The sequence below is a fragment of the Xiphophorus maculatus genome, chromosome 6 (assembly GCF_002775205.1).
Source record: "Xiphophorus maculatus strain JP 163 A chromosome 6, X_maculatus-5.0-male, whole genome shotgun sequence".
Lineage (NCBI taxonomy): Eukaryota > Metazoa > Chordata > Actinopteri > Cyprinodontiformes > Poeciliidae > Xiphophorus > Xiphophorus maculatus.
Window position 1 is genome coordinate 25,637,160 of NC_036448.1, and position 21,933 is coordinate 25,659,092.

Below are 21,933 nucleotides of genomic sequence, written 5' to 3' on the forward strand. Positions count from 1 at the left end.
AAGCTTATATATACATGCAGCTCTGGAGAAAATGAAGAGCCCAGTGCACTGACCCCCATTGAAAACCTTCTGGTTTTTCCACCAAATATTGATTTCTTAACTCTTCCTGGGTTAAAACATTAGTATTGTTATTTCTAAATGAATATGTACTTGTTTTTTTTTTTTTTTGCATTATTTGAGGTCTGAAAGCATTTTTTTTGTGCATTTTTTTCATTATTTTGACCATTTCTGATTCTCTGAAAATAAATACTAAATTTTTGCTTGGAATTTTGGAGACATGTTGTCAGTAGTTCATAGAATAAAAGAACAATGTTCCTTTTGCTCAAACATGTATCTAGAAAAAGTAAAATCAGAGAAATTTATAACTTTAAAAGGTTTCTTAATTTTTTCCATAACTGTATTGCTGAAATGTTTTAACTTATTTCAGATGTACTAAGATATTTGCACTAAAAACTAGACCAAAAATACTTGATAAGATTTTGTGTTTTGGCAGCAAAGGAGGCTTTGAAAAGTGGTTTTTTTTATTCAGATGAGAAGTTGAGCCTCTCGGACTCGAAGTGGGAGGACATCCATGTGACGACCGGAGCTCTGAAGATGTTCTTCAGGGAGCTGCCCGAGCCGCTCTTCACCTACGCTCTGTTCCACGACTTCGTCACCGCCATCAGTACGCGTCACACAGCTACACTGCAAAAACACACAATCTTACCGAGTATTTTTGACTAGTTTCTAGTTCAAATATCTTTGTACACTCCAAATCAGACAAAACTAACTTACAAATAACTTTTCAGCAAGAAATAGAAGCTTGTTTTAAGGTGATAATTCCCTAACGTTGATGAAAATATGCTAGTTTCAATGGTAGATCGCTAAACTTATAACTTTTTGAAAATGTCTTATTATAAGTGAATTAATATGCTAGTGGAACTAGTTTATTAATATCAATATTAAGGACTTGAAACAAGCACCTCTATTTGGCTAAAGAGTTACTTGTCAGTTATTTTTGTCTTATTTGAAGTGTAATACAAGATGTAAGATTTGCACTAGAAACTAGACCAAAATGTTTGGTAAGATTTTCTGCTTTTGATATGAATATCAATAAATTGTATCATACAATAGTGAATTGGAGCTCCTTTTTATTATTATATTTGTATTGTTTTTATCTCCAAAGGGTAGTGCTGGAAAAATTTTAAAACTTCCACTGGACATGTTTGCATCTTACTGCTGTCATTCCTCTGTTGTTAAATGAGTTTTCTGTTCATGTTTTAGATGTGTTTGTACTGCATGAGTGAGAGAAACTCATCAGAAACATTTTGTTTGTGCTGCAACCAGAATAACTCTGCGGTGGATCCAGGTTTTGATGTTGTTTTTCTTCTTTTTCTGCAGAAATCTCGGACTACAGGCAGCGGGTGCAGGCCATCAAAGAGCTGGTGCGGCAGCTGCCCAGGCCCAACCACGACACCATGCAGGCTCTCTTCAAACACCTCAGGAAGTAAGAAAGTCACATGTTTTACAGTTTATTCTTGTTTTATTACCCCACAGCAACAAGTGGATGAAAGAATGTGGAAAGACTTCAAAAGTTGGATCTTATTTGATAAAGTCGTACATCTGCAGTGATGAGGAGGCGACATTTTTGATTAGCGTGTGAATAAAATTCAGAGTTTGATTCTGGTATGAAAACAGTGAAAATATTTGTTTTTCCAAACGTGATTCGGTATTTTTCTTTCTCTGAATGCTGCATTATTTTTTGATCTTCCTTGTTTACATCCTTCAATCCTTCCTTCCATTTGTCCTTTATTTTTTCTTTATTTCCCTCAATGTGTTCTTCTCTCCTCATTTTTCTTCATTCTGTCATTTTTCTTCCATCCTTTTTCCCCCTTTTGTTGTTTTTCCAATCTGCCTACATTCCTTTCCTTTCCTATACCTTTCATTCCTTTTTTTGTGCTTGTTCCCTTATTGTGTCCTTCCTCATTTAATGTTTCTGTCCATCATTTTTGTATTTCCTTCCTCCCGCTCCCTTCCATCCTTTCTTCTTTCATCTTTGTTCCTTCCTTTTTGATCCTTTTTTTCTTTCTGTTTTCTGTTCTGTTTCTTCCTTATGGCCTTTCTTCCCCACATCCTATCTTCCTTCCTCTTCATTTGTTCCTTCTTTTTTCCTTCCTTTCTTTTTCCCTTCCTTCTCTGTACCCTGTTTTCCTTCCTCTTTTTTTGTTTCTTCCTTCCTTCCTCACTTCTTTCCTTCCTTTGCTTGTTCTTTCTTTGTATCCTGTTTTCCTTCCTTCTCTTTCCTTTCTTCCTTGTACCCTGTTTCATTCTTCCTATCTTTCCTTTCAGATTAGAAACAGAAACTGGAATGTTAGAGATTTAAAGCTTTCTGTGTTGAAATCTCTGCTATAAATTCACATTTTTATTTTTATTTTGCATTGTTAAACAATCATGAGACTTTTTGAAACACATCTTCAGAAACTCTGGAGGCCAATTGTGTCAGAACCCTGAAGTTATCATTATATGAACCACTAATAAAAGTTCTGTCTCCACGTTTCTTCCCGTTTTCTTTCCTAGAGTGATCGATCATGGGGAGGAAAACCGTATGACCACTCAGAGCGTGGCCATCGTCTTCGGTCCCACGCTGCTGCGGCCCGAAACGGAGACCCTGAACATGGCTTTCAACATGGTTTACCAGAACCAGATAGTGGAGCTCATATTGCTGGAGTATGAGAACATTTTTGGCAGGTAGATGCCAGAATCGTTTCTCCTAATGCAGAGCTCTTCCCAACCCGGCGTCGCTGCTCACTGCAAAACATCGCAGAGCGACCAACCGACTGACCGTGTTCCTTCAGAGAAACGACCAAATAAACTTTTGACTCTTTGCACTTTTCAGTATCTCACTTTGTCCTGCAGCTGCATTTGTGCCACTTCACTTCGAAGGCGACGTCTTCCTAGTCCCGTCACTGGATTTCTTCTTAATGTGCAACAAACTGCACAGGCTGAGCGTAAAAGGAGGAAGCAGCTTAAGTTGACTGTATTACAGATGAGGCGTCAGTGTTGGAGATGTACGATGCTGAACGGGATCTGTACGCGCTGCGCTGTAAATCTCATCACTTATACTCACTCCTGTCATGAATCAAAACCAGACGGTGGTTTCACCTCAGCTTGGCTTTAGATGTTTATCAAATTAAGCAGAAATAAACCAGAAAGTGATGGAGTGGGGAGAACATGTTTTGGCTGTTTTTATTGTATTTTTTTTATTATTATTTTTGAATGTTTTTTGTCTCTTTTATTTCCCCCTGAATGTGCTTCTCTTTATGCTCCTGAGAAACAGAAGAAAGAATGTTCTCTGTATTAAATCTGTTAGAAGAAATCATCTCACACTACAAAAACACAAATTCTAAACTATTTTTGTCTCCTTTCTTTTGCAAATCTCTTAGTACACTTAAAATAAGACAAAACTAACGTTCTAGTAACTTTTTGCAAAGATATAGGAGCTTGTTTTAAGAAAATAATCCTTGAATATTGATTTAAGAAAAACAACTGGCAGATTATTTCATTTATGACATAGGAAAAATGTATTATAACTGAAATAATCTGCCAATGGAACCAGTACATTTTTTAATATTAAGGAATTATTTACCTGAAAAGTTGTTAAAAAGTTAATTGTAAGTTAGTTTTGTCTTACACTTCACTGAAATGTAGACAAAAACACTTTAAGTTTTTGTGTTTTGCAGTGCACGGCCTCGGCTTAAAACAAGGGTACTCATCTGCTTCTTTAAGACTTAATAGACTAAAATATTTCAGCCTCTGAACACTGTACAGTGTTTATGTGTGTATGTGAACCAGGTTTGGATGGATAGAGTGGAGATCGAATGGACTTACTGACAATAAATTGTACAAATAGCAAATGTAAGTTTGTATGCCTTGAGTGTTTATAACGTGGAGAGGAAGAAATCACTGTTTAGTGGTTCATGTTGAAGCAACAGATGAGAGGGATGAGTCCATAAACTGGGAATGATGGTTTACATGCGAGTCAGTGACTGTTGGATGCATCAAACTGGAATAAATACCTCTAAAAAGAGATGTCACGTTGTAGGTTTGTGTTTTCTTAATGTTTGCATTCGCACCAGACCCAGTTTAATCCACTGTAACCCAACTCTAGTTTGTTTGTCTAGATCAGGGGTGGGCACTCCTGGTCCTCGAGGGCCGGTGTCCTGCAACTCTTAGATGTCTCCCTGGTCCAACACACCTGAATCCAACAGCTGAATCTCCTCCTAAGTGCAGTCAAGTTCTCCAGAGTCCTGTTAACGACCTCATTATTTGACTCAGGTGTGTTGAAGTAGAGATGCATCTAAAAGTTGCAGGACACCGGCCCTCGAGGACCAGGAGTGCCCACCCCTGGTCTAGATGGTCTGGTTCATTTGGCGAGGTGTGAATTCGCATTTAAACTCTGATCCGCCTAAAAACTGAGGTTTCGGTTCGGTTGGAATGCATATGTGAATGTCAAGCGGACCGATACCTCTTCAAAAGCAGGAAGCAAACTACAGCGCAAAGCATTCTGGGTAAATAATCAAAACAAAAGAGTCTAGGCTAGCTAGCGGGAAAAATGGCTTATGACAAAAGAAAAATCATCAAGCGATAAAGCATAATTAATAAATTATAAAACTAAGAAAAACATTTCCAAATTATGTATATGTGATGCAGAACACCAGTTCTTGAAATAAACTGAAGTAGCTTTTCATTGTTAAGAGTATGAGTGGATATAGAACTGGGGCACGAAACAGGTTGCACATCCTCCAATCAGCAGCAGTTGGCTGTTACCCAGCAACAGAACAACCAATCACAGCATACCCATCGAAGCCGTCTCTCTTACAACCGTTACGGTTTAGGAAGCTGACAGTTTGTTATTTCGGCCTTGTAAAAACTGGTTAATTAAAGCTGTTATAAAACGTAGCCATAGCTTCAGGTAGTGATTTAGTATTGATCAGTTTGTTAGTTTAATAATTATAGAAGCCCGTTTCCGCCACTCTGTTAAAAAAAATAAAAATAAATTATCAAAATAATGAGATACTATCTCATTATAATGAGATAATTTTTTTTTTTTACAGAGTGGCAGAAACGGGCTTCCATACAAATCAGACTGTCACTCAAGGATTACATACTATTAATAAATAACCGTTCATTTTAAATAATCAACACAGATAGTCTGATGAATTTTACTTTTTGAATTATTCCTAAATAAAATCAACTAAATCCAATTGAACTCATATTTCTGCAAATTTCAGCAAGAGCATTCAATGAATGCAACATGTGCCCTTTTAACATACAGTTACGAAGCTACTTGTTAAAGACACTTCCATTTTTATAGAAAATGCAGTTGTTCTTGTTACGTTCTAAGACTTTAAACATATATCTATAAAAGAATCTTTAAAAGAAGACAGCATCAGAAATGAGAAAAATTATACAATTAAGATGGGAGACACCAAATTATTGAAGACAATAATCACACATTCTTTGTACAATCAAGAATAATAAATGCATGCAAATAGTTTACAGATGGTATTACATTTCTTGTAATGGACAAAGGTATCTTAATGTATTAGAAAAGCTTGTAGACAGCTAAAAATAAGACTGTTTAATATAATTTGAAACAAATGACAGCATCGGTTTCAATCTCATTTTGCATTTAAGACAAACCTGTCAACACTTCCTACCCCCTCCCCTCATCCCTTACCCCCCCTAATTATTCATATTCATAACCTGTCATATTGAAGTTTGACGAGAGGCTTTACCTACTGTACATGTTGGTTCCACAGCTTCCCCTTAAAATATGGATAAAATCAATCATTACAGAGTAAAAGTAATTTGAAGAGCGAGAAGCATATAAACAAGTCAAGTCAATGACGAGTCAATGACATGATGCAATCTGCATTTTTAACTCGGATAACTTAATTTTTTTTTTGTGTGACTTGTATTATACATTTAAATTGCTGCACTATATAAAAAGTAGAATAGAAATTACTTTGTTTTGGTAAATTGTCTTGAGATTACCTATTGTAAATTAGTGTTATACAAATCAACTGAATTGAATTTAGAAATGTGACTGGACTTAAGAGAAATTATACAGTGTTTTATAGGTTGATGAAAGCAAAGATTGGTATTTTTTTCTGCAGAGCCATCCTCTCAGCAGCAGTGCAGCTGCTGTGCCACAAGTGATGCAGACAGAGAAAGCTCTCCACCCCACAGCCATAATAGCTGCTAACCGTAACAGGTTAATTTACTGTTAGCCAACATGATGTAGCATTTAACGTAACATTAGCTTTTGTTTAATTGGGACAAAAAAGCTAAGCTAAACTTACTCAATGGATTGAGTTAATGTTATGCTAACATACCGCAACATGGTAACCAAAGAATTTAAGCTAACATTAATGTTTTTTAACTAAAACCTAAACCATCCGTATTTAATGTGTTAAGTCGTGTTAACCAACACGCTAGCGTAAGCCAACATAATATTAATATTTAAGCTAACAGCTTTCTTTTTGACTAATGTTAGCTTATACACTCTTGTTACTGGAGTATGGGTTAAAAGTTGTTACTCTCTTTAATACTGAAATACTTCAAAATATATTATACTTTACCTTTGTAAGCATGATCATGCACTTAAACTCAAATATTTATGCAAATTACAGCAGTAGCGTTCAGCACTCACTACATTTTCAAGGGAAATGCAAGTGATCATGTGACTTTGTAAGGAATTAATCAAACATATATCTATGTGTAGAGATTAAATTAGTTTCAACTTTAAGAAAAGATAGTGATCTTTAATAGAAAACAGCCACAGCAGAAAATAGAAAAATTATACAACTACGACAAGCTACACACCAAATTATTGGAGAGAATAATCACACATACTTTGTACAATCAAGCACAATCAATGAAGGAAAATATGTATATTGCATTTTCTAAGCAAAAGGACATATTAATTTATTTGAAAAGCTTTTATATAGACTGGTTAATATAATTTGAAACAAATAACAGCATCAGTTTCAGTCTAGTTTTGCTTTAAAGACAAACCTATCAAAGATTTTTTTTTAATACAGTAAATTTCAAAGTGCAAAACAATTACCGTAATGAAAATCTACAAAGAATGCACAACAGCACATTTTATTTTGGATTAAAAATTTATTAAAGTAAACCTCATTCACCCCACTCATTCTTTCCACACAGAATAATGCAAATCAATACTTCAAATTCATATTGTACATCTCTAAGTATCCAAATGCCAAGATCCAAATTATCACATTTTACAAATTAGAAACTTAAACCATTTTCCCACTTTATAAACAAGAAAGCCCTCCAGTTTTCATCTAAATGACTGTTATAATGAACCTCAACATAGGACAAATATGGAAAATAGTTCTACGGCTTTTCACCTGTGTGACACCTCATGTGCTGAGTTAAATTCAGCTTTCGACTAAAACTTTGTCCACAGTTCCCACATGAAAACGGCTTTTCACCAGTGTGAATCATCATGTGCTGAGTTAAATTCTGTTTTCGACTAAAACTTTGTCCACAGTTCCCACATGAAAACGGCTTTTCACCAGTGTGAATCATCATGTGCTGAGTTAAATTCTGTTTTCGACTAAAACTTTGTCCACAGTTCCCACATGAAAACGGCTTTTCACCAGTGTGAATCATCATGTGCCGAGTTAAATTCTGTTTTCGACTAAAACTTTGTCCACAGTTCCCACATGAAAACGGCTTTTCACCAGTGTGAATCATCATGTGCTGAGTTAAATCCTGTTTTTGACTAAAACTTTGTCCACAGTTCCCACATGAAAACGGCTTTTCACCAGTGTGAATCATCATGTGCCGAGTTAAATCCTGTTTATGACTAAAACTTTTTCCACAGTTCCCACATAGAAACGGCTTTTCACCAGTGTGAATCCTCATGTGCCGAGTTAAATTCTGTTCTTGACTAAAACTTTGTCCACAGTTCCCACATGAAACCGGCTTTTCACCAGTGTGAATCATCATGTGCTCAGTTAAATGATGCTTTTGACTAAAACTTTTTCCACAGTTCCCACATAGAAACGGCTTTTCACCAGTGTGAATCATCATGTGCTGAGTTAAATTCTGTTTTCGACTAAAACTTTTTCCACAGTTCCCACATGAAAACGGCTTTTCACCAGTGTGAATCATCATGTGCTCAGTTAAATTCTGTTTTCGACTAAAACTTTTTCCACAGTTCCCACATGAAAACGGCTTTTCACCAGTGTGAATCATCATGTGCTCAGTTAAATTCTGTTTTCGACTAAAACTTTTTCCACAGTTCCCACATGGAAACGGCTTTTCACCAGTGTGAATCATCATGTGCCGAGTTAAATCCTGTTTTTGACTAAAACTTTTTCCACAGTTCCCACATGGAAACGGCTTTTCACCAGTGTGAATTCTAATATGATCATTGAGAGCATATTTGGCAGTGAAACGTTTTTCACAGATGACACATGAGAAAGGTTTGCTTCTTTCCTGGTTTTTCTTCTCAGCTGCAGCAGCTTCCTGGAAGTTTGCTTGGTTCCCGTTTGGTTCTGATTCAGAGTCTTGTGTTTGCTCATAAACAGTAGCCCCCATGCAGGTATCAGTCTCCTGTTTTGATGCAACCTGTTCTTCACTCTGACTGCAGTAAACGTCTTTCTTTTCCACTTTTTTCTGCTGATGTTTTAGATCCTCCTGCTCTTCTTTTCTCTGTTGATCATCTGGCTCTTCCTGTTCTTGTTTCCCCTGCAGAGGTTCTAACTCCTCCTGGTCCAGAGTGGAGCTCCTCTCCAGGTCACATAGCTTCTTATAAACGTTATGTCGTTGGCGATCTAGAGAATAAAACAGAAAAAAGAGGAATTGTTAACTTTATTTATTGAAGTAAATGAGAGAAGACTTTAATTTAATCCCAAATTTGTAATTGGACATTTTTAATTAAGTGCAAGTTATAATTATTTCTGTTATTTAGGAATTATTACATTTTATGTTGGTTATGTTAGTTAAATGTCAGTTTTATATTCAGGATTTATTGTTGCCAGTGGGAAACTACGTAAACTAATTTACACTAATCTAATCTATTTATACATACAATAGATTAGATTGTATGTATAAATAGATACATACCTTTTAAAGATACTGAAGACCTTTAAAAGGTCAGTAGAAGACCTTTAAAGAACATATGTACAAGATATTTTACTTATAGTTGATTACTAAAGTATTTTATGGACCTTACCAAGCTCCGCCCACAACCGACCCAGGTGACCGCAAGTCTCACAAGCAAAGCCTCACAGCGCGTTGTTTCTATGTAAACATGACTAATTAGTGCATCATTTCTACTGGATTTTCACAATATATCAGCTACTACAATGGACAGAGGAACTAACAAGTTCATGTCATCATCTGGGAGGAGGTTACTGGTTTCTCAGTCACAAGCTGGTTGCAAACCTGAGGCCAGCAGGTGTCAGTCAGTTATGGTAGATCTGAACTTTGACCTCAATATGAGAAGCTACAGACTGATAGGAGGAACCAAAGAGCTCTGTAAAGGTAAAGGCAAATCTTCTGAAGTTAGGATATAATTAATTTAATTTCACATAATTACCACGGTAGAAGCCTTTTGTTTGTTATAATTTTATGAAATATATTTGTTCTATTTGATGTTTGTTGTGAATGACGTAAACTCATAAACAAACGAGGTAATTAGTCCAACGTTTAGAAACTACAGCGGCTGTAATGCCACAGCAAAGGGAAACAAAGGTAAAATAACCCGAACAGGTGATCAACTCAAAACTACTCATACCTTTTTACTCTCTCTCTCTTTGTAGTTTAAGCAAACCTGTTACCGTGGCAACCGCCTGCGCCCCGCAAGATGAGCAAAGATTACTTTAAAAACATAACATTCAGTCCGTTACCATATCAAGTAACAGTTTAGTCCAAAGCCTTTTCTGCTAAAATAAAATCTTTAGTGTATGTCAGATACAGACACATTGCATATTGATCTGTTTAGCTAACCTAAGACTGTGTAGCAGACAGGCTTCAAGGTGTAGAAGTTGGATCAGTTCTGTCATTATGCTGTACTTAGCTAACGGGAAGCTAAGTGTGTTTGTGAGACGGCCGCGCACGTGACCACGTAGAATGGGCATCAGCCAATGAAAAGCTGCTCCTCTGGTAAGGTCCATTGACTTGCTCCTGTACAGGCAAAACGTAAAGATGCCTGGTCATGCGACGATTCGCCGTAGCTAAATGAAACTGATATAACTTAAGAGTAGAGAACCCATTATATTATTTTAAAACTTTAACCAGGACCCAAAATGTCAAAGCAACATTTCTAGATTCCGAAAGTTAGAAAAAATGTCTGGCCACAATCGTTGCCGGCGAGACGGAACACCAAACGTTGGTGTTTCCTACCTATTCGGTGTAAGATTATCTGGGGAGTCCGGAAAAAAGCCAGCAGTCTGCGCTGATCGTCCATCTCTTCCTCCGACTCGACGGTTACTTCGTTAAACTCTGTGAATGTTTCTTCCGCAGCACTTAACCACTTGTTCATGAACTTGTTTAAGCTGGACCGAAGGAATTTTTAAACATTCACACGGTAAACAAAACAGACCATGTGCCCTCCGTCTTCTGCTTCTTCTTCTTCTTCGATTTTTTTTGGCGGTTGGCAAATCTATGGAAGCCCGTTTCCGCCACTCTGTTAAAAAAAATGATCTCAAAATAATGAGATAGATACTATCTCATTATTTTGAGATACTATCTCATTATTTTGAGATACTATCTCATAATGAGATTTTTTTTAACAGAGTGGCGGAAACGGGCTTCCATAAATAATGTTCCAAGGTTCAAAATTAACCGGCAAATAAGATTCGGAAGGGATACCACCCGGCTAAGCTAACTTAGCTAAGCTAATTAGCAGTTGTGGGTGAGCTACAACCTTCTCAGCAACTCTTGTTATACCAAAGAAGAAGGTGAGTGTTTCATTTTGTACACATTTAATTTAATAGTAATAACAATACAATATGTTACAATTTTATTAATATTACCAACACATTGGCTTCTTCATCCGGTTTCTAACAACAGGAAGCTGAAGCCATCCTTTTTATAAAGCCATTTGTATCAGACATTGTTATACACCTGAATGGATAAATCGAGTAAATGTAGTTCCCAGTGACTAACTGAACTTCTATAATCAATCAGTTAATTTGAATTACAGTTTTCAGCCTCTGAAAGTAAATTGTCATTACGCAACTTAAAATGACATTTGTTGACATACTGTATATGTGTGCTTAAACAAAACATTCATGTTTAAATATATTACAATGTGGCAGAAGTGTGCTTAGTACGTACACGTTTTTGCATCATAGTTATAAATATTTAATATGAAAATATTCCCAGATAAAATGGCTTTATTGTCAGTGTTTTCTTTTTCCTACATTTTAAGCTATATCAGCATTTGCACAATAGATATATAAACCCACCTTGTTAATAAATAAAAAAATATATTTAAGAGTATACATGGGATTGATTTATGATTTAAATGTAACATTTTTTCTTTAAGTGTGGGAAAAGAGTAGAGAGTAATATTGAAGTTTACGTTAACTAGTTCTGTCTTTTTATCCACTTTGGTGCAATGTTTTGAAGGTTAAACTCACAAGTAGATTCAATACCAGTTTCTATTTAAAAAAAACACATTACAGGCATAAAACCATGGAAGAAATGTAGCTCATGAAATCTTTGATGTCGGGTCAGTGTTAAACCGTGATAATAAATTCTTTTATCTGTGAATACAAAGCGTTTTCAGAAGGCTAAGGGCTTTCTTCTTTATTCAGCTGTGCAAATATCTTCTGTGTTGTAGAAATTTTCAACATTTCACTGCAGCTTTTATGCGGCCTCTAGCTTCACATCTGACTGCTCAATTCCACAGAAAAGAAATTTCTGCTCTTCACAAAATGCACATGAAATGTAATCATAGAAAATCTGCATCAAGTATATAATTTAAACTCTCCAGAAACAGGAGCTGTGAAAGAGAGGTATCTACTCAACGTAAAAGCTGAGGTCACACCCTCCTTCCAGAGAGTTCAGAGGAGCAGACGTGTGTGAAATTACATGCAGTGGTCACATGAATTCAGGCTTCTCAGACAGCAAAGGGCAGCTGATATGATGTGGAGAGCAGCATTGAACATTAAAAACGCACTGCATGTCAGACTTCGCTTCAGACAGACTGAAAAACACCATATGAGACTTTTTGTTCCAAAAAGGTTCCAACCTTTTATTTACACTTTTGTTCTCTGGTGCCAGTTAGCTAGAAAGTTGTTTTTCCTCTTTAAAGCTGCAGTAGTTCTACAAAAATTATTCTTTTTTAATGCATTTGTTAAAATTGTCACTCTGTCCTGACACTATAACATCAGACTAGTGCTGGACTATTTGTCTGAAAAACGTACCACAATATAATCGTTTCAGATCAGTTGATATCTGATTGATTAGTTTTTTTGTTTGTTTTAAAAATCTGAAATACTATCAAACTAGTAACGTGACCTTCCCTCTTTCATCCAGTTTTCACTTCATGCCGTTTTTTTATTTTTAAGCAGCTATGTAGCACAGTAGTGAAACCTTAAACTGCTGCTGCACAAGTAGTTGCTAACCAGAGAATGAGAGTTGCTAGGAAACCAAAGAGTGAGTGAGTAAGTTGATTCCACCAACCGGCTGAAGGTTTTCCTCTGCTTAGATCGCCCAGAATGCTGTGCGGTTCTGAAACCACCGTGGTCGAGTGAAATTATTGAAAATTCTATCAAACGTATTAGCTATTGATATTGATAACATCTATTGCGATACATGTTATTAATTTATTAGTAATAAATTAATACATTTCTGACTTCCCCCTCTGAGTTGTTGACGAAAGCTAAATGTTAGTAGCATAATGTCCAATTTTCAAGTTTGGCCCGTGGGGATTTTATTGACTGATGATAATCCCCGGGTTTTTATCGTTTTTAGGGGACCAATAAGCATCCTTAAAATGACTGGCGCAATGTCTGGAGGGAGTATGGCAGCCTTTCTTCTCCGGGAGCTGCTGGTTCAGAGCGAACGGCGGGAAGAGCGCTGCGAGAATATTTATACAGGTGAGCAGATAGACTGAACACGGCGAGCGGCTGAGTAGTTGATGCTTACAGTGTAAGTGTAGCTTTACGGACGAACCGCACAATAAATTTCATGTTATCCCGGTCTCACTGGTAGATGAGTTTCTGAGTGTGATGAACCCATATCCCGTATTGCTCCCCCCTGTTCTTACTTTCGTCCCCTGGTCTACCGGTCGTACATTAGCTTTGTTCGTTCGTCTTTCCCTCACTGACTTTTTTAAAATGTTTCTTTTTTTCTCTCCGAAGAGTTTTTGCGGTGCTAGTGGCGCGACAGTGCGACAGTAGGCAGACAGGTAAGAGGGCGAGGAGAGGGGGGAGGACATGCGGCAAAGGTCGCCGGGATCGGGAGTCGAACCCGCGACGTCCGCGTCGAGGACGAAGGCCTCCAAACGGGGGGCGTGCTAACCCCCTGCACCACCACAGCATGTCCCCCGCACCCCCGACTTGTACGTTTGTCTGTTCCCCCTTCACCCCATTTTACGTTCGTTCGCTCGCCTGCCCCCCACTCCCCACCCTAAGCCCCCCTACTCCAGGTGACATTTCCCATATTCCAAAGCTTGACAGGTATGGGGCAAGGTGAGAATTCATCTATTAGACTGACTGAAGATGAATACATAAACTAAAAGCTGGAGCTGGAGACATTTTTTATAAGCATATTTGTGAGCCTGCCTCTTTATTGTTAAATTGAATATAATTTCAGATTTTGTATTACTTCAGGTTAACTTAGATAGTGAGCTATTATTGTTACAGGTTAGTTTTCTAAACTACAAAAAAGTTACTGTTAGAGATGCTCAAAAATGAAAAATTGGACTGATATTGATATCTGATAGTATTACCGGTATTATGCCAGATTTACCAATATTTTATTTTATACATTTTTTATCCGATTACTTGATTAATCGTAAGAATAATCAATAGATTACTCGATTACTAAAATATTAGTTTACAAAAGCCCTAATAGAAACCAGACCAAAAATACTCTGTAAGATTTTGTTTTTGGAGTGGGTAGTTGAATAGTGGGTTTATAGTGCAGTATAGTGTGCTTAGAAAAATGGATAAAGAACAAAGTGGATTGTTAAGATCCAACAAATGGCTGATACAGAATATTTTCCCAAGTGTCAGGAAATGTTCAGGCCACTTTAAAATGAAGGAATATTAAAGTTTGGGAAAATATCTTTTATTTAATGAACGGCAAAGTCGTGTTTCGGACATCGAGGTTGATCTCTTTTGTCTCAAGGTCTGCATGGACTTCTTTTTTCCCATTAACAGAGTTGTGCTGAGCATGCAGGCTCTTTTAAGCTCTGCCCTACTTTAAACTGTTCCAGTTACAGAGTCACATCTGCAAAGAAGAGGTCACACGGCTACTTTTCCCTCAGTGTCGCTCTGCTGACTGAATACAGATTTACAGAGTTTGGGACGTCATTGGAGAAGCGAAGGACTTTCTCTGCACTATAATCACAGAATGGTGTTATACAGATGAAAAGCTCCTTTTATATAAATGTATTCATCATTTCCATTTATTGCAAGTAAATCTGCAAAGACTACATTATCAACATAATATTAGGAATTCCAGTTTTATGGACTATTGTGATTACTTTTAACTCATTACAAGAGAAATAATCACAACTATTCTTAAAATTAATTAAACAAACAAATGAGTTAATAGTTGAAGTTTAGAAGAGGGGTTACCAAACTTTTTTGTGCCGCAGCATTAGCCTGTTTGCAAACCAGGAGATAATTCTACAAAATATGAAAAGAAACATAAACTTAGGGAAGCAAAACAGCTTGATAAATTTGACTGGAAGCCAATCAGAAAGCTGAGGATGGCAAATAACATTTCAGTAAATTAGTTTAATTTATATTTTATAATAATAATTGAAAAATAGATTAGATTTTTTTTATTAAAATATTGATTCCTTTGTGATTAAAAATGTATTGGATATTTTTTTCCCCCATCTTCCTTGATGTTTTCTGAGGCGCCCTCTGGTGGCACCCCATGGGTCCCCGGCCCCCACTTTGAGAAACACTGGCTTAGAAGATTGCAACAGAGAAAACTTTAAGGATGCAAACTCGGTTCTAAAGAACTTAATCCACGATTTGAGCACTGACTTTGCAGAGTGTCCTGTGAAATATATTTAGCTGAATTTTGAACATTATTACCAATACTCTTCAACTCGGACCGTTCAGAATGAGCAGATTGTGTGCCGTCTTTGAAATTAGATAGCGACAGTTGCTATTGGTCGTCCACAGAGACGCTTCAGGCCCGGCGTCAGCCTCCATCAGTGGGGAGCATCATTAACCGGCTCTCTGAGGAGCTGCTTCCCTCCCAGCACCCGCTCCGCTTCACCCTCAGCGCTTTGTGGCCTTCGCTGATAAGGCCGGGCTAATATCTGTTCAGTCGCTGACTGCAAAGGAATGATAAGCACAGGCTGAACCGCCGTTCGCTTCCTCACAACAGGAACGGGGATGCAGCTTAAAAATCCACTTAAACTTAAACCTTTTAGGAACTAATTAATCACGTCCGTCCTGTTAGAGTTAGTGCAGTAAGAAAGTTTACTGTAAATGCATCTGTTCCAGAAAGTAATTAGATCATTTGGACAATATCAGCTGTTGTTTTAAATATTCACTAAAATACATTTAGGTTAGTTAGATTATAAATTCAATGTTCAAAACTATTCATGAGCTATAAATACACTGCAAAAACACAAAATGTTACCAAATAATTTTTGTCTAGTTTCAATTGCAAATATCCTAGTTCACTTTAGATGAGACAAAACTAACTTAAAAGTAACTTTGCAGCAAGATATAGGAGCTTGTTTTAATTAAATAATTCTTTGATATTAATAAAATAAAGTCATTATAGCAAAATAATTCTCCCATGTTATAAATGAAATAATCTGCCAATGAAACGAAGCCTGCCACAATAAGAAATAAATCAATTAATTGCATGATAAATTAAAATGAAATTGATAATTTCTGTTTGCTTTATTTATAGTTTTTCTCATTTCTCTACCAAAAACTGGATGTTTTGGTCTCAACTAGCACCTTGTTTTAAGTTCAATTTTGTTCATGAGAATTCAGAATTCAATCTATGTGTTGTTTCTGTTGTTTTGTTTATTTATTTTGGATATATAAAATATCTTCCAGTGTTAAATGTTTGTTAGAAATGAAAGTTTATTGATCTTTGAGAATGTATTCTCGCATCATTATGCCATGGGCATTATTGAAAATGGTTTTAAAACAACAATATTATCAATTATCATACTAACGTCTGGGGCAATTTATCATCCAGCAAAATTTGGTAATGTCATATTCATTCACTCATTTCATAAGCTAATGAAACTGATTCTATCGTTGGGATTTTTAACAATATTATTATCATATTTTCATAACTCTGCAGCTCTGCTATTTACATAATGAGGCATTTCACACTGTAGTGATTTCTGCCGGCAGTGTTTATATATGATGGCAATAAGAATACCGACCATAGGTCATCCACATATCTGCAGATTCAGGTCAACATATCTTGTTTGCTATCTTGAACTGCAAAATATCAGGAAAATATGTAATCTCTGCTGCTAAAATTGTCCAGCTACATTTCTGTTATCTATTCTCTATTGAAAACAACCTTTGACATCATCTACCATGTGTGCATTCATATGTTAAAAAGAGTTATTATTGTCCTTTTAAACAGCTAACTGAGGGTTTGACCAGGCGATGTTTGGAGTGACCCGATGATCCAACGGCGGAGGAAGAGTGTGAAATCAACTGTTTACGGTACTTTGCTGAAACCCAACACATAAAATCCAACAAGTGCCCCCCAGGGTCTTTTTTCTTTTTACCACATTTGCCAAGTAAATATGTTTTTCTTTCAATATTTAAATGCAGCACATGTGTGCAGCCTTTCATGATGATTACAGTGCCTGTGCAGCCTAACAGGCGGGTTGCTCACTGAATGAAACCCACTGAGAGAAGTCTGGCTTTACATGCACCCCAGCCATATTGACTTATTGAATTTACCTTGAAGATCTGTCAACTGCAGAGTTTGTGCAAACCAAACATATTCTGTTGTTTACCATTTTCATTATTCAGTGAGGGCCGCGCGCCCTTAAAATGTCTTAAATTTATTTGTTAAAACTAAGTTGGCCTTTAATATGTTAAATATGTTATTCACAAGTCTTAAATTTAGTCTTGACAACTATTTAATCTTAAATATTCTATTTATTAAAAAATTTTTGTCATTCGCACTCATGCATTTTCACTGAGGTTGAGGCTACCGCTAACTAGCTGCTATTATACCACTGCTAGCTAGCCAGCTTTTTTGCATGTATCATGGGTAAGTGCAAATTTTCTCCCCAGCTGCCTGGATGAGGTCCATACATTTTTGTGGAGATTTATTGTTAAATCCATTCATAATAATCTTGAAAAGGTTTTAAAAAGTATTTAAGTTGAGTTGGTAAAATCGGCAGAAACTCCGTCTGTTTACATTTATGAAAATACCTGAAAATCATCCGCCATTTTGAAAGATTAAAACAACACATTAACTTTTAAATGACACAATTCACAACAACACTGGTATTTGCACAACATACTGCCTATTTGCTGGTTTTAGGTCCTACAACAGAATTTCAGTAAGACTTTGACTAGACCGTGTAACACCTTCTTTACTTTTCCAGCCAGTTTCTTGTAGATTTAACATTTGTTGCTGAGTTTGGTATCATTGTCTTGTTAAAGCATCGCTACGCCCTCAGACACATTTTGGACAATTCCATCAAAGTGGTCGGAGCCAAGAAACTCTGGTGGGCGTGGCCAAGTGTGGGGATGAGTGGGTGGGCTTTAGTGGGGCTTTGGACAGGATGAAGGAAGCCCTGTTGCCAACCTATTGACTTATTCTCTATATTTAGCAACTTTTCAGGCCCTTTGAGCGATTTTTGTTTCTCATAAAGCGAATAGCAACAATTTTGCCGCTTTTAAAAATTTTATTGGAGACTTTCATGCTGTGCCTCTCAGTTTGCACATAAATCACAAGTTGAATACTGAGAAAATAATTTTTTCAATGCTCGCTATTCGAACTCCTGTCTCGCCACTGTTGGTGTGTTTCTGAGTGAGATGGTTTTACTCTCCAATGTGGCTGAACTAAAGTTACCAATAGAAAAATTCAGCTGCAGTAACCACCATTCAACCCAAAGAGGGCAGCACTGAGACAGTTTTAGGAAAAACATAGCAGAATTAAACAAATTCACATGAAAATGTCCACAAATTTGACCAGAAGCATAAAGGCAACACTCTTAAGAACTTATTCAGACAGTTTATATGCAAAAAATAAAGTTTATTTGGGTTTTAGTCACTGACCAAATTTAAATAAAGCTTCAGCTGTAGGACAGTCGGCATCACCTTTAACTCAACAAAACTATGGGTGACCAACAGTGACATGCAGAGGTCCAATGCTGAGGAACAAGAGGTGTGTGGCTACAATCTTTTCCCAAATGTCATAAGCTTTATTATTTAACATTCTGGCTGAAGCCTTTTAGGCTGTGTTCACACTGCAGGCTGAAGTGACCCAATTCCAATTATATTTTGACGTAATGCGACCTGTATCTGATCTTTTCATGACAGTCTGAACAACACAGGTCAGATTCTTTTCGAATGTGACCAAGGCCACTTGGGTATCCGATATGTATCCAATTCAAATGCGACCTAACATCCATGTCGCATTCATATGACCTGAGTGTCATTGATACTCGTCAAATATCACTATTCTGCGCCCTGATACTTGCAAGCGGGAAGAAAAACAACCACTATGACGGACTATAATAAGGATTGTTGTTACTATACTGCTCCGGTTGGACAACAACTTCAAATGTGTAAGCTATGCTCCACCGTTAGCCTCCATGTTTACTTCTACAAACACTGAGCACTTCTTTTTATGGTGGTTGGCAAAACACTGTGAATGCTGCTGACGTTATTGCACCCACTACTGCACATGCAGGACACTTTCAGGTCATTTGCCCATTCACACTGGAGGACACATACAGGTTGCATTTATTTGGAAGTGTGAACGGCCACGGCAAAAAAATGCAATTTGACAAAAAAATTGGAATTGGGTCGCTTCAGGCTGCAGTGAGAACTCAGCCTTAGAGTCTGAGATGTCGCTCTTTCTGTAATTGCTGCATGGTTTGACTATGTGGTGAATTGCTGGGATTTCCATTGATGGGAAGTTAAACCTTCTTGCTGTAAAACAATCCTTCAAACTTCAGACTGTTTGGAAATGATCTGATAATGCTTTTAAAAATTCATGGGCATCAACCTTTGCTTCTCTAAGTTCACTTCTGATGTCTTTCTGCCTTGACGTTGTGTTAGCCGTACATCAAGCTGCCAAACCTCCTGCATTTTACAGATTCAAACCACTGCAGATCTGAGTATCGGGGTTCTTTGTTAGCAATTGTTTCCACAAGGCTTTGAGGTTTAACGGTTACTGCAAACTGTGTGGGGGATCTCTTTATAGATTGACCTGAGTGGCAGCAGCTCCAGGTTGTTAGCAATACGTGTCTGTCTCCTGCTGGTTGGCAGAGATCGGACAGAATCAGCCTTTCAGAAGAAAGAAACTGTGAAACATCGGGATAAAGCCTCTCAAAAACATTATGAGTTGCCTCTGTGTGTTTATTTCCCGTAGAGGGCTAACTCTTGTCTGTCAGAATGCACTGGAAACTTATAAAAGATTAATTTCCCACTTTTCCACCTGGATTTATCTCCCTGTCATCTGTTGTTTTCTGACAGAGAATGCGTAAAGATGCTGTGCTCCGAGTTGATGCTTTAAAAGAATCACAGTTGTTTTTGTTTTTTGTTGTTTTTTTAAAAAAATAGCAGTTAGATGTTCATAAAAGTCTGTTACAACATAAAAAACAAATCAGTTTCAGGAGGATTTTATTTAGTTAAATTTGCATACTTCAGAACTGTTAAAGTTGCAATACTTTGGAATAAGAAATAGTGGGAAGAGTTAAACTTCTGGTTTTTATTTTTATATAGATTCTTAATTCCATTCATTATCATATACTTTAAGACTTAGACTTAAACTTAGACTGACTTTATTGTCATTTTGCATGCACAAGGTATATACAGAACGAAATTTCGTTGCATTTAAAATTGTTAACTTCCAAAAAAAACTACCTGCAGTCTCTCTTTGTATCAAATTACATGCAGGTTAATTTCATATGCATCAAAAGTTTTATTTATTTCAGTAATTCAGTACAAAAGGTGAAACTAATATGTAATGTGTCTATATTTGTTTATATGAGTTTATTGTACTTGTAACCCATGACTCGCCTGATAGCAGAATTAGATGGAGTTGAAGGATTTACTCTGCCAAATTAAAATTTTGGGAGTTAATTGATATTTTAAAGATGCAGCTTAATTCTCTAAGCAGGATTGGTGATTTTAATACTAAACAAGCTTTAACAGGATTTTTTAATAAGAAACCGTTATTGAGTCAGACTTCTCTACAGACAAAGCCCAAAATTGCTAAACGATTCGGCTTAACCAGAGCAAAAACGACGAGGTTCATGTCTCCTAACCATTTGACTCCCTTGTTTGGTATTTCTCTCTGCTCGGAGCAAAGGTCCCAGCTTTCTTTTTGGCATTTTGGTTTGTTGACTGACAGCAGAATGGCAATGTTGCAAAGTTAATGAGATTTATCCTCAAAGGCCAGTCTGCTGATCCACAGCGATGCTGTGACATTTCTCCCACTGTAGATTGATCGATAAGTGGTCACACCGTCCTCACAGGACAAACACTGAAAACAAAACTCAAACTCCAGAAGCTTTTACTCCTGTGAAAGGAAACAAAGAGCGACAATAGAAATGGAGCGTACCAGAGCAGGTTATTTTGTTCTTATGCCTCCAGACACATGTAGATTTTTATAACTTCTGGGAGGCGTTTGTCTTCCTTTTCAAATTATTATCCCGTCAAAGAGGAAAAGTAGACCTGTGATCTTATTCCGCAGTGGTGGGAGAGTTTTGCTTAATTTGGTATCTTTGAGCTTCCTCAGAGTCATTTCACAACAAAGTTTTCCGTTTTGAAATGGACACAAATGTTGAAAGTAGGCCTGGATGATACGATGTTTTATCACAATAGCATTTTTCTATCATTCAATATCAATATATATAATGATTAGGCCAATTGGGCCGGTATAAGAAATTTAGGTAAAAATATTACAGTACGGTATTTTGATTACAGTTGTAAAATGTGTTCTTTTCTTTAGAATGCTTTGATGTAAACCTTTCGCAATAACAAATTTCGCTGGTCGATAAATTGTCTCAGAAGTTATTTCGATAAATTATAATATTGTTGTTTAGAAATCATTTTATAATTCAAGAACCCATTCTCAAAGATGAATAAACTTTAAATTCTAATGAACATTTAACACTGGAGGTGTAAGACATTTTAAATATCCAAAATAAACAAACAAAACGACAGAAACAACAAACAGAATGAATTAGTCTAAAGAAAAGTCATTCTTCAAGAAAACGGGAAAGTTGAGACCAAAACACCAGACTGAAGACTTTTATCATCCAGTTTTTAGTAGAAAAAGAGAAAAACAATAAATCATGCAAATGAAAATTATTGAGCTTAATTTATAATGTGATTAATTGATTTATTATTTATTGCAACAGGTTGATCTTCACCCATTAACCTTTTCTTGCCAGAGCCTCCGCACAACTTTTTCATACCTTGAAACCAGTATAAATATATATTATAATCATCGAGAAAGATTCCAGCACTGAGGATT

General features: G+C 36.7%; 2 protein-coding genes and 1 long non-coding RNA gene across 10 annotated transcripts in view; 2 read left to right on the forward strand and 1 right to left on the reverse strand.

The window, feature by feature from the left end:
* LOC102236227 (rho GTPase-activating protein 12-like) overlaps window positions 1-3,493 on the forward strand; it is a 64,067-nt gene extending 60,574 nt beyond the window's left edge. For all 8 annotated transcript variants that reach the window (XM_023335248.1, XM_014474898.2, XM_023335249.1 and 5 more), the window contains 3 exons: window positions 530-664; window positions 1,381-1,486; window positions 2,557-3,493. In XM_023335248.1, the coding sequence (XP_023191016.1) occupies window positions 530-664; window positions 1,381-1,486; window positions 2,557-2,731 (416 nt within the window). In that variant the 3' untranslated portion in view covers window positions 2,732-3,493. The remainder of the gene's footprint in view (window positions 1-529; window positions 665-1,380; window positions 1,487-2,556) is intronic.
* A 3,923-nt stretch (window positions 3,494-7,416) lies between these two features.
* Window positions 7,417-10,489, reverse strand: LOC111608848 (gastrula zinc finger protein XlCGF57.1-like; the record flags this gene model as incomplete). The annotated part of the gene is made up of 2 exons (XM_023335235.1): window positions 10,426-10,489; window positions 7,417-8,852 (listed from the first exon to the last, which is right to left on the reverse strand). Coding segments are annotated over exons 1-2 (1,500 nt in total), but the record flags the coding sequence as incomplete, so codon positions are not given.
* A 2,530-nt stretch (window positions 10,490-13,019) lies between these two features.
* The window catches only part of LOC111608962, a 35,120-nt gene continuing 26,206 nt past the window's right edge, over window positions 13,020-21,933 (forward strand). Inside the window, exons 1-2 of the long non-coding RNA XR_002752929.1 lie at window positions 13,020-13,130; window positions 16,843-16,925. This is a non-coding gene — a long non-coding RNA (uncharacterized LOC111608962). The remainder of the gene's footprint in view (window positions 13,131-16,842; window positions 16,926-21,933) is intronic.